Source organism: Solanum verrucosum, unplaced genomic scaffold (genome assembly GCF_900185275.1).
Source record: "Solanum verrucosum unplaced genomic scaffold, falcon-dt-bn FXZP01000060.1, whole genome shotgun sequence".
Classification (NCBI taxonomy): Eukaryota; Viridiplantae; Streptophyta; class Magnoliopsida; order Solanales; family Solanaceae; genus Solanum; species Solanum verrucosum.
The window spans coordinates 7695447-7708689 of NW_026020129.1; the positions used below are offsets into that span (position 1 = coordinate 7695447).

General features: G+C 29.3%; 4 protein-coding genes across 4 annotated transcripts; 1 reads left to right on the forward strand and 3 right to left on the reverse strand.

Moving 5' to 3' along the window:
- Positions 1–309: 309 nt before the first annotated feature.
- On the reverse strand, positions 310–1019 carry LOC125826789 (14 kDa proline-rich protein DC2.15-like). The gene has a single exon (XM_049506131.1). It carries the CDS (start codon positions 969–971, stop codon positions 561–563), a length of 411 nt encoding a protein of 136 aa, XP_049362088.1. The 5' UTR covers positions 972–1019; the 3' UTR covers positions 310–560.
- A 2803-nt stretch (positions 1020–3822) lies between these two features.
- LOC125826498 (14 kDa proline-rich protein DC2.15-like) lies at positions 3823–4390 on the reverse strand. The gene has a single exon (XM_049505846.1). It carries the CDS (start codon positions 4388–4390, stop codon positions 3992–3994), a length of 399 nt encoding a protein of 132 aa, XP_049361803.1. The 3' UTR covers positions 3823–3991.
- A 4345-nt stretch (positions 4391–8735) lies between these two features.
- On the forward strand, positions 8736–9269 carry LOC125826495 (14 kDa proline-rich protein DC2.15-like). The gene has a single exon (XM_049505843.1). It carries the CDS (start codon positions 8785–8787, stop codon positions 9199–9201), a length of 417 nt encoding a protein of 138 aa, XP_049361800.1. The 5' UTR covers positions 8736–8784; the 3' UTR covers positions 9202–9269.
- A 1338-nt stretch (positions 9270–10607) lies between these two features.
- Positions 10608–11189, reverse strand: LOC125826497 (14 kDa proline-rich protein DC2.15-like). The gene has a single exon (XM_049505845.1). It carries the CDS (start codon positions 11170–11172, stop codon positions 10765–10767), a length of 408 nt encoding a protein of 135 aa, XP_049361802.1. The 5' UTR covers positions 11173–11189; the 3' UTR covers positions 10608–10764.
- Between the last annotated feature and the right edge of the window lie 2054 nt (positions 11190–13243).

A 13243-nucleotide genomic window follows, 5' to 3' on the forward strand; every position in this document is an offset into this window, starting at 1 on the left:
ATACTTTAGAGGCTTGTGCACGTGACAACCAGATTTTGGGGTATTTTTAAGTTAATTATGAAATTTCCGCATTTTATTGTAATGGGTGAGTGTTAGGCTGACTTGTCTTGGTGGGATAAGACGAGTGCCATCACGTCCATTTTTGGGTCGTGACACATCTCAATAAATTAATTATAGTTAATAGAGGTGACAATGTTGTTTATACATTATTAATAACTCCCATTAGAAATATGAATAGAGCATTAAATAACTATGACAATACACTTTTTTTTTAATTGACATAAGGAGATATAGAGAAAAATAATAACCTTTACCACAAAATAGACTTCTATATATTGTGAAGTACAAAAAGTACATTAGGAAATACAAATAGGAATTACTTATTTCAAGCTACAAAGGAAACAAGAAGTTACACACACTAGAACATTGCTCATAAGCAAAACAAAATAAAAATCCAAAAAACTCAAATCAAACTATATAGTAGTGACGGAACGAAGATTCATATAGCTGACCCCAACTTATTTGGGACTGAGACGTAGTAGTTATTGTTTGTTTGTTCACTAATTAGGGCATTGAAAGCCAGATGGAGCTTTTTTGCCACAAACATTAAGAAGAAGGCTTATAGAAAGAGGGACATTAAGGTTAATCCCAAGAATATTTGCTTTAATGGCAGTGCAAAGACAAAGAGCAGCCTCGAGATCAACAAGTCCTTCAATTAGAGAGCAACAAGGTTTCTTTGGAGGATTTCCAAGTACAACTCCAAGCAAATTTCCAAGAACATTAGCACAAACACCTAATTTTAGTGTATCAATAGGGCACTTGCCTTTTGAGCTAGGGCTCGGGGTTGGCTTTGGCTTTGGCTTTGGCTTTGGTTTAGGACTAGGACAAGTGCCACATGCACTCACAAGAGTGAAAAAAAGAAGGTTCACAAGGACAAAAAGAGCAAGGGAAGTAGTTCTCTTAGAAGCCATAGTATTTTCTAACTTTAGAAGTTTAAAGTAGATTTGTCTTTGGCTTTGGTTGATATTGAAAAAGATTATAGGAGGTGGCTATTTATAGGATTGCAAAATTAAACATCATAGTCATGTAAAATATATAATAAATAATACTAAAATTAAGTTTTAGCTGGCATGGATAATTATTCAAATCTCTTTACAAATGTATATATTATCATAGACATGAAGTGTTGCAAATTGCCATGTTCTTCGCCAGTCTACACGTATAGTGGACAAAATATAAGAAAAGAAATTTGCATATTTAAGATGAAAAATGTAACTTTACTAGATCTACCTATTAGCTATACCAATTACCTCTTAGTTGTGAGCTATTTAGCGACAGATTAGTGATGAATCTACTGTAATACAAGGAATTAGCGATAGACAAAATTTTGTAGCTAAACAATTAAAAATTTATACTAATCCTATTTTAGCTATGGATTAGCGACTAATTATAGGAAAATCTATTTAGCTAGGGATTACCGACAAACTTCATAGCTAATTCCATATTTTCTAGTATTTCATAACTAATTCTTATTTTTAAAAAATGTTAAATACACTTTAATTTTATAAATTATAAGCTATTGGCTTAGTATATAGACTAATATTGTCAACTATAAAAGAATTACGTTCTTAGAATTAAAAAGGAATTTGTGTTAGTGGCAACGAAAAATGAAAAAAGGAATTGACAGTGCTATTTCAGATTTATGTGTTCTAAAATATATATTAGTACTAGTTTGGTTTCAATTAAGAATAATTAAACACCCTTTTACCTGAAATATATGAGCATTTGAAGTTAACTAGCTTCTTGTATTATTTTTATTCTTTTTACTTTTCCACAATATTTTGGGGTGAACATCACTAAAGTAAAGAATAAATAATAAAAAGAAGAATCCCTCGTTAAAATGAACTAGAGATAATTTTTTGTTATTTAGCGACAAAAATTGTCCATTTTTCTTCTTTGTGTAGTGATATTAATTAATGTATATATATTTTTTTATTGGTTTTGTAGTTTTTCAATTTTATTTTTAGGTTTGGCGTTGTTCATTTAATCTCTAGCCTTTGCCATAAGTAAGATGAAGTTCAATTTTTCCTTGCTTATGTCTTGTACAATATTCTTCCTCTAGAAGTACCAAAAGTGGTTAAAATAAAGAGTAGGGACATTTGATTAAAGTTAATTAAAGAGATGCATGATTGCATTCTCTAATTATTTTTTAATTTGTTTTTTTCTGGTTGTATTATTGATAATTGCTTATCTTAAATTCTGTAAGATTGTCACTTTTACCTAAAAGGCAAAAATGAGGTCAAATCATGCTTAGTCATTTAATTCCCTTGATCTGGATCAACAAATGAGAATAGGTTTAGCAGAATTTATGCTTCTAATATTTGGATTTTTGTGTTAGTTAAATCTGGGAAAATAGAATAATTATATAATTAGTCGAAAATATGGTCATTTCTTTGTTGAAGTATATGGATCAACTTGCATCTTTTGATAGGTGTAGTGGGAATCTAAGGACTTTCTTGAGTCACGGACATAATAGGAAGGTACCAAGGGTCCCACACTGTAAAATAAAACAATGAAGATCGTGGAGATAGAGAAATTGTTTCTGAAAGATCTTCGGCTGAAGTATATTTAATTCAAGAAAAGAAAGAAGAAAATAATGAATAAAACATAGTCATTAATAAGAAAAACGGTGTAAAATTCACTACATAAAAAATTATCTTTAGCGACAATTAATTCATGACAATAATTTAATTTCCACTAAAAATGTATTTTTAGCAGCAAATAACACTCTTTGTAAATGTTCCTAAAAACTTTAGCGACATTGGATCCAATGACAATTAACTAATGTCGGTAATGTTTTAGCTCTCTTTGTTAATGTGTATATTTATTGCCACTAAAAGTTATTTTTGTTGTAACGACGACTCTACAAAAAAGGAACACTAACAAACATAAAAAATAATGTGATAATTGAAAACACAATAATCTACACATGGCAAAAACTACAAAAGTACGACTAGTCTCTTAAATATATTTTTGAGTAGTTTTCGTCCTTTAAATTTATCAAAAATGAATACTTTTAATCTTTGTTAAATAATTTTTTAATTAACTCTATTTGTTAGATTTTGTGAGAATGTTACAAAAAAAGAATAATCATAAATACCCATGTTATAACCCCAAAAACTACATCAGACAATAAAAACAGATTAAAAAGAGACATTGTTATAGACTTATAGCGCGATAATATATATTAGTAATTATTAGGATGTAAATTTTATTTTTATTTAAATTAGGTGAATTTCTTAATATAAATATAAAGTTTGAATCAACGTTTTCTAGATTCAGTGGAACCTTACATTGACGTCCAACTCTTCCCGTGAGGTTGTTACATTATATTATATAATTAAATTAATAGATATTCTCACTTTAATTTATTATTTAACCATGATAAATCCATGTGATTTTGAAGTAATTAAGTACGTACCAGGTGCAGCAAGAACATTTTTTCCCTCCCGCGTACAATTTAGTAAATTTCTTATTTATCAAGTAAAACAAGTGACGAAATAAACAAAAACTTGTCCGTTCAGTTTTACTTGTTTATTTTAAATTTTTCACGCTCTTTAAGAAATAACGATTAATATGTAAGTATTTTATCATAGACGTTTAATATTAGATCTTAAAAAATAATTTGAGAATAAGTAATGAATATTAAGGATAAATCATGGGAAATAATTTTTTTTTTTTTAATATGTTAAAGAAATAAGTAAAAGTGAATGTTTTTTTCCGAATACTGGACAAGTAAAATAGTTCACTTAGAGAGTATAATAAGGTCACACTAACTAGAAATATATTAATTCAACGAGACGTACAAACACTAATAGCGCAAGCCGCGCTATTTAATTCCAACGAAAAATCGAAAATAAATTAACCCCATGGGAAATGTGGGAACAAATGAAAAATGTAGAAGCAATTAACTCAACTAATTAAAAGTCATTTAAGGACAAATAAATTCCTTTGGAGCCTCCTTGCTACAAACATTAAGAAGTAAGCTTAGTGAAATAGGGATATTAAGGTTAATCCCCAAAATATTAGCCTTAAGTGCAGTGCAAAGACAAACAGCAGCTTCCAAATCCACAAGATTTCCAATAAGACTACAACATGGTTTTACAGGTGGAGTTCCAAGTGTTACATTTAATAAACCATTAAGCACATTAGCACAAATACCTAATTTTAAGGCATCTTTTGGGCATTTGGTTTGAGAATTAGGAGATGGACTTGGTGTTGGTATTGGTTTTGGATTTGGTTTAATTGGGCCAGGGCAAGTGTAGCATGCACTGACCATAGTGAAAAAAAGGACATTAAATACAAGAAAAAAGGCAAGTGACTTAGCCATTTTGCAATTGATTTAATTTGCTATTTAGAGAAATGATGAAGAATGTATTAATATGGTTGGGTTTTTATAGGGTTCATGTATAAGGAGGGAAGATTAAAATAATAACAACAAAAACATTTTTTAACCATGTGTAAGTCACAAATTTAACCAACATGGATTGTAATGGAATGATTGAGATTCCTTCATCAGAAGTGAATGTAACACTTTGTTATCGGATTCATCTATCTGAATCCAATACTTTTGGTTGCGATGTATATAATTTATGAGTAAAGATTAATGAGATTTTTAATAAATAGTAAATATGAACTGATATAATGAGTTCAAATTAAAGATAAAAACTTTAAATGCTGAACCAACAAAACTTTTATCCTGGATGTGTCAGCTCCACCCTTATTTAGAGATCTTAGATTCGAGTCTCAGAAAATGCAATATCGGTACCCTGGGGCAACCTTCCCTCATTCACTCAATCCAACTGATCAATGCGCGAACTCAAATTTAGTCATGCCCCAATACAGATATCAAATACCAACGGGAACCAAAACAAAAAAAGGTCAGGAATTTAGGCTGGCTAAGAATTAGTGTAGCATATTTTTGTACATCTTGGAAGCATCAAGGCACTTGTGAAGAAGGAAAACAAGTTGCCATGTTCCTCTTGTTGAGTTCCAAAATCTAGGAATTTTATTTGTTTTTTTTTTCTAGCCCGTGATTTTTGCCCAGAATGCCATGGTACTTGATCAGTATCTTTTTTTTTTTTTTAGTATTAATGATTTATTTTATGTACTTTCTTAAAAACTAAAAATAAAAAATGGGCAAAGGATGGAAGAGGAGATTACAAGATAGGGAATAGAACGCTCACTAACGGGTCTTTTAACATGTTTTAGTAGGTAACTTACCTTATTTTCCTAGTTAATAATTTATCTCATTTGATAAAAAATTATTTATGCAGGATGTTTATATCAAATTAATATATATATGTCATATGTTTGTATATATTTTTAATAAATAAATATTATCTCGTTCAATTACTTAACTATGATAAATTGATACTATTTGGTGTAAACAACCGAATGGATAAGTTTTTACAATCTCTTTTTACCGACGGTTACATATAAAATTATCCAAGTGATCTAATAATGTAAAACCATTTACACTAATAAAATATATGAACTATACTCAATTAGTAATATGCTACGAAAATATTGGGCATCTAACTTTTTCTTTTTAATAACCCTAAAAATTCATGCAAAAAAAAAGAAGAAACTTGATGCTAAATTTCAGATACGATTATTATTTGTATAAATTTTAGGAATCACATAGTTTTAATATGAAATTACAATCTATCCCTATTTAGTTTGTAATTATATTAATCCCTAAAAAAGTAAAATAAACTGGATACATAATATGTAGCTCGGATACATTATAAAATAAATTGAATACATAATATGTAACTCGGATACATTATAAAATAATTTAGAATTAGGAGAGAAATAAGGGATTTTAGAGATTTTTAGAAATAAAAGGAAATATTAGAAATAAGGGAAACATAAGACGTGTATTTCAGTAATTTTTCCCGTTACAATAAAAAATGCCTGACATTAATTTAAATGGATGAAACATTTTATACATACGGCTATGTCTTAAATGAAGACCCTAAAATTGGCCCATGAAAAATAGTCCAGTAAGCCCAAAAGCAAGTAAAAACAAGTTTGGGCTGGGAAATGAGTTAAGGGTAACTTACCTAAAATACATCATATTTAGAAAATATTTATCATTTATAGCTATATAATTTTAATACATGTATAATTCACTGTTAATATATAGTGTAGATTTTTAAAATAGCTTTAAAATCTGTTGTGATTTTATCATTAAAGAGCTCGAACCTAATATGATATCTTGATAATCCGTCAATAAATAAAATTATCATATTTTTTTATTGTTTAGTAGTATAATTTATCCGTAATTAGTTTTTTTAAAATAATAATAATAGTATTATTATTATTATTATTATTATTATTATTATTATTATTATTATTATTATCTCTAGATCTTGTCTACACCAAAAGATTAAGGAAATTAAAATAAAAAATGGATAAAGAAGAATGGGAGCTGTCCTGTCACAATTGGTTGAATTTCTAGGCAGCTATTGCGCAGTTTATGCATAAAACAACAAAACAAACAAATAAATAGCATAGTGGATCAAGTTGTTTTCATTAAATTTTCAAAATTTAAGTACAATTTATTTTTATTTTCCAAACCATGATAGTTTACTTTGAATAAATGAACTAAATACAAAAAAAAGTGTCTATTCCTGTCACTATTAGAAAAGTCCTTATTATATGAGGATTTTATTTTAGGAACTATCTCCAAAATTTTAATCTAAAATTCGTACATTCTAGAATATGTAATAGTTCAAGGCCGACATGTTTTTTCAAACCCGACGAGCAACTATGTAGTTTTCTTTCAATATATGAACACTCATCAATAGATATGTTGTAGCGGATGAGACTGAATCTCTATAAATTAGAGCCTTGAATATGAAAAATATTGAATATCGAATAAAAACACGAATAGTGTTAAAGGATATATGTTCCTATGATTATGAATCGCCAAATAAAAAGTTAAGGTTGAAAATATTTAAATAATATACTTATCCAATCATAATTTTGCATTTGCATCTTTGACGATAAAAATTGTCAATATTTTCGGTGATTTTTTCAATTTTTTTTGCCACGATCTATCAATACCACACATTATAGTGTGCGCTAAAAATAGATATAAAATTAATTGAGAACCTTAATTAATATCAGTATGCACACTTTGACCCAAAAGAATATTATTATTTTTTTGGTAGCAAAAAGAATATTATTGTTCTTCCTAGTAATTTTCTTTTTCCATATTGTGCTTCTAATATTGACTTCACACATATATTGATGAAAAACTTGAACATATATAGGCCACACAATCTCCTCTACAAAAGAGAAAAGTGATGACATTAGACTATCTAGTTATTCCTGTCTCAAAATAATTATCATATTTTAAAGTTACATTAGATAAAATTAAATTAATTTAATACTGATATTAAAATTAGATATTCAAAAACTATATAAAAAATATTACATTTCATTTCATTATGATGATGAAAATATTTTTTTTGTAGTATTGATGAAGGTTCATATAATTTGATTCTCAAAAAATAAAATATGACAAGTATTTTAAGACGGAAAAAGTATTCAACTAGTTGCACAAATTAAATAAGTTAATTTTTTTTTACGAAAACAACATTTCAGATTATTTATTTTTTCCGATAAAATGGAAATGAATGCATTGACTTGAAATGGTGAGCCCTAATTAATGAGATATAGTTTTGAATTTTGTGTACCTAAACGATGGAGGACGATGAGAAGTGTCTCAATTGCTCGAAATTAATAACGGATTTAGAACTTAAAATTTATATTTTTTTATAATAATTTTAAATTAATATATAGTAATAACTAAGTCAACCGTAATATGCAAAAATAAAATAATATTATATTGTTATCATAGAATGGCGTACCACGTTACCATCTATATTCCTGTATTAATCACGTTATTAACTCGAGCATAAAATATTGATCACAGGACCCATGATGATAGCACTTGTTCCTAAGGCTAATTAATCATTAGCACATTATTAATATGTGAAATCACGGCTTAATTTTTCCTAATTTTAATTATTTATTATGCATGCATGTCATTCTCTACAATATATCATCCTGCTCTAGAGCCATAATTAATTACTTTGTCTTTTAGTGTTAGGTAACTAAGTTTAATTTGCATATAAGAACATATGTAGTTATGTTAAAAAGATTAATTTAAATTATATATAATGACAAGATGATATATAAAACTTTTATACGATTAATATAATTTACTGTTTTGACCGTTCATTATTTATCATATCTTGCATGTTGTAACCATATTTGTTACAAAAATATACTTGTAAGAATTAATCTTGATGGGATCCAGGTTTTGGCACAGGTCCAACATATTCAAGAACAATGTTCAAATAATTTAAGTCCCATGCATGTGGAAATAAAGGATAAATAATTTATTTTTGAGGAAGAAGATCATATTAGACAACTAATAAAATCCACCAAAATACAGATTTATAATTAAAGAATAGTAGTATCTCAAGTTGCATTTGCCAGCTCCTTGTCTACACAATATTCTCTACATATCCACATGGGACTTTCTCAATTTTTTGAAAAATAGAAAAAAAAAAAAAAAAAAAAAATCAGAATTTCCATCTATAAATAGCCACTCATTTCATAATCTCAAACACCAAACAAACAACATTTTCACTACTAATTAACCACATTAAATTGTTGAGAGTGCTAATTTCTTAACTTTTAAAAATGTCTAAGTTTGGTGCATACTCAATTGCCCTTGTTCTCACATTGAACATTCTTTTTTTCACTATGGTTAGTTCCACTAATGTCCCATGCCCACCACCCCCACACCCCAAACCCCACTACCCTACCCCTACCCCCTCCACCCCATCATCAAAGGGTAAGTGCCCAAAGGACACACTTAAGCTAAATGCTTGTGCCAATTTGTTGGGTGACTTATTGCACCTTGTTATAGGAAGTAGTCCAGCTAAGACTAAATGTTGCTCTCTAATTGAAGGACTTGTTGACCTTGATGCTGCTGTTTGCCTTTGCACTGCTCTTAAAGCCAATGTGTTGGGAATTAATCTAAATATCCCACTTTCACTCAGCTTGTTGCTCAACAATTGTGGCAAATATGCACCCAAGAACTTCCAATGCAAATAAGCCAAATTTCCAATTCATAGAGTTTAATTTCTTTCAGTGTGTTTGATGTTTTGTATGCTTATACTAGTTGTTTAGATGGGAGGCAATAGTTATTGCCTTCTTTTCATGAAATAAATGTGATCATCTTTTGAAGTTTATGTTAAAATGTTTTGATATTAGAAGGACATGGAGTATACTATTGATGGGCTAAAATTTCTTCTATGCATGTTGCTTTTTATTATATTATACTATGATCAAGACATTTAAATCTCTATATAACTCCATATTTTAATATAAAATATAAATGCCCAAGATGCTATTAATTCTCTATAAAGTCTAAAGCAACTAAATTTAATGAGGTACTCCCGGGACTAAATATAAATTGATCTGAAATCTACTTCAAATCCAATAGTGTACTTATAAGTACATAAAAATATATTGAATCAATTCTTTTTAATGAATAGATCCTATTAATTAGAATTATAAATTTGTAATTAAAAGTATTTAAGTATAAAAGATACTATGAATCATAAAACTATAATGAAATATATTATCAACCCATACTTTGAATTTGTAAAAGAGTCAATGTTAGACATTCTACACTACTTAAGAATGTCAAAACACATATAGAGAGAGCGCAAAATCGCATAATAAAATTTGTCCAAGTTGCTTTTCTTTTTGACACTTTTCGTTTCTGAGAGTTAATTTGATTAAACTTTGAAGTTAAATTGGATTAGATTAATTAAAAAAAATTAAATTAAAATTATAGATATTCAAAAGTATATAAAAAAAAAAAGTTTTATTTCTTCCTATATCAATATGATGAATCGAAAAAAGTTCGTAAACCTTTTTTTAAAATAAAAAATTCTGGGCAGGGGAGTTAAGGGAAAATGTGGAGAGAATTATAAAAGGAAGCCGACTGTCACCAATAAAGTAAAGAGTTAAGTAGCCAACCAATCGAACTACTAAGAGAATTATAAAGGGGGTTTATTTGGCAGAAAGTTATACTCACCAATCATCTTTCTCTGTCCCTAATTACTTGTCCACTTTTTTTTTTTTTTGTTGTCTCTAATTACTTGTCCATTTTGACAAATCAAGAAAAGACAATTTCTTTTTACCTATTATACCCTCAATTAATTACTTTGAAAAAGGTACAACTTCTTGAAAATCTTAAGTTTTTAATTCATGCACTTCATAATTAATAGGGGTAAAATGGTAAACTCACTATGTTAATAAGTATTTTCTTAATAGGTGTGTCAATTCAAAAAGTGGACAAGTAATGAGGGACTGAGGGAGTACCTTTTAAGTATATATAGTAGATATTAGACCTCATTGGCTTCTTTATGTATCTAGTTTTTCATATTTTAAATCTTTTAATGAAAATTCTGACTCTGTCACTAGTAGAGAGGGATACAAACTGAAAGTGATACTAGGATATTTATTATTTATTTCCAAAGGGCACACAAAGAGGTGTCATTCCAACAATGAGCAATCCAAAACAAATCACAACCTTGCACCTAACAAGATGTTTAGTGCATAAACAAATAGAACATCAGAAATTGCTAAACAAATGAATATCACCATTTAAGCACAAATGAATCCCTTTGGAACATCCTTGCTACAAACATTAAGAAGTAAGCTAAGTGAAATAGGGATATTAAGGTTAATCCCCAAAATATTAGCCTTAAGTGCAGTGCAAAGACAAACAGCAGCCTCCAAATCCACAAGATTTCCAATAAGACTACAGCATGGTTTTACAGGTGGAGTGCCAAGTGTTACATTTAACAAACCACTAAGCACATTAGCACAAACACCTAATTTCAAGGCATCTTTGGGGCATTTGCCTTCTTTTGAATAAGGAGGAGGGGGGCATGGCTTCGGCGTTGGCTTTGGCTTTGGTTTTGGTTTTGGCTTATGGCAAGTGTTGCATGCACTCACCACAGTGAAGAAAAGGATATTGAAGAGAAGAAATAGGGCAAGTGACTTAGCCATCTTAATTAGACTCTTAAAACTTTAATTTGTAATTAGCTAAAGAGATGATGAAGAATTAAAATGATGGTTGGGATTTTATAGGCTGCATGAATATGCAAGAAGATTAGAAGAATGATTAGAAAACATTCTTAGCCCCATGTGTGTAAGCAAGGAGTTTTAAGCTGGTAGATCTTGGAGGTATATGTCAAGATGGAATTAAATTAATATAGGTAGACATGTTCCTTGTTTAATTAATTCCAACTTAGTAAATTCTAAGCGATCGTTGGGTAGCTGGATAGAGTTATGCAGGTATTGTTTTGTTTCATCCCTAGGCCTCTATCAATGTTATCTATACACTGACACTACAATAAAAGAGATATTTAGTGGCGACAAATTTACTTTTTAGCAAGCAAAATTTATTGTCGCAATAACATTTAACAACAATTGAGTTAATTCCCTTGTATTCAGTGTCGCTAAAACCTTTAGTGATATTTATATAGAGTGTTGGTTATATTACCTCATATTTATCATTGACACTAAATATAATATAGCGATAATTATATTATTACCGCTGAATCCTTTATTTATTGCAGCAGAGTGTATAATATATTTTGAGTGTTAGTATATACTATATAGTAAGAAGTTGTTTTCTTTTTTCTAGGTTACTAGTCAATTAACTCTTTAGATAATTACTGGCATTTAACTTTAATGACTTCATAGTGTAAATTAAATATTTCAATTGGAATCTCAAAACATGACAGGAAATTCCCATGGTACTAAAGTGTTCTACTCAAAAGGAAAGCAAAGGAAATATGTAATTATAATAAAGCCCTAGCCGATTCTCTTATATGGAATTCTTATTTTTAGAAGGGAAGCTTGGTGCACAGAATATCCTACGTTCACTTTTTGGAGTACGAATATTAATATTAATAATTGATTTCGCGACTCAAACTTGTGATCTATAAATTGTACGATCATGGAATTTTATAGTTTAATAATCTAGTCACGGGCGTCAGAAGGAGCTAGCAAGTGGGCTTCATCGGTATTAATTAGATTAAGAATATTCTTTTCATGAATGTGGCCAAGATCACCCAGCTCAAATTATTGTCGTTGGCATTGTGTTTTATACCTACTAAACTAGTCTTGTTAATTTATTTATATAAGAGAAAATTTTGGAAATAGCAAGCATAATTAGACACGATAAGGCTCTATATCTATAGTTTCAATAATTGCGCTTCATCGCTATAGTTATGTTTGCTATGAACGTTGTGGTTTGTATATTTTTGCCTGTTTGTATATTTCGTTTGCGAATATACAAATAGGGTAAGTATATACAAATTCTGTATGTATACATTTAAGAATTTTTCAGAACTTCGTTTGTATATTTCTCTTGCAAATATAAAAATAGGATAATTTATTATGAGTTTTTCATAAATCATATACAAATAGGGTAAGCATATACAAAATTTTGAATTTGTATAATCAGGAACCGAATTATACAAATTCTAGATTTATACAAATCAAGCGAACAACAAGAATAAGGAAAATTATAGCCGTGAATTATAATTTTCTTAAACTATAGCTATAATACATAATATAGGCTAAATGTTTGTTATTTTGCATAATTTTCCCAAAGGATAGTTGGGCATTCAGTGTTTATTGGGCCAAATTTCTGAGTTGGGGATGGGCCACGTTTAGCATAAAGGTAATATTGGTCGACAAAGTCAAATGTACAACTATACATCATGTACTGGACAATTTACATTCCCTAACAACAATGGACTTAAACTACATATGATTCTCCTGTAAGAATAGTGAATTTTTTTTCCATCAAGGATAGGATATAGTCTCCATTGAATTTTGAAACTAAGACTTCATGACTCTCAACCACTTCATTGATTACTAGGCCACATTTTTGTTAGAGTGGGTTAAAGCCCCACGTTGGTTGGAAAATGGACTTGGACAATCCTCCCCTCATGACCTAATTTTTGGGGTTGAGTTAGACTCAAGTGTCACATCTTACATGTTATCAGAGCCAGGTTCATCCTTGTTTGGACTCTCGGTCCACGCTCCAGTTGGGCTTAGACGTGAA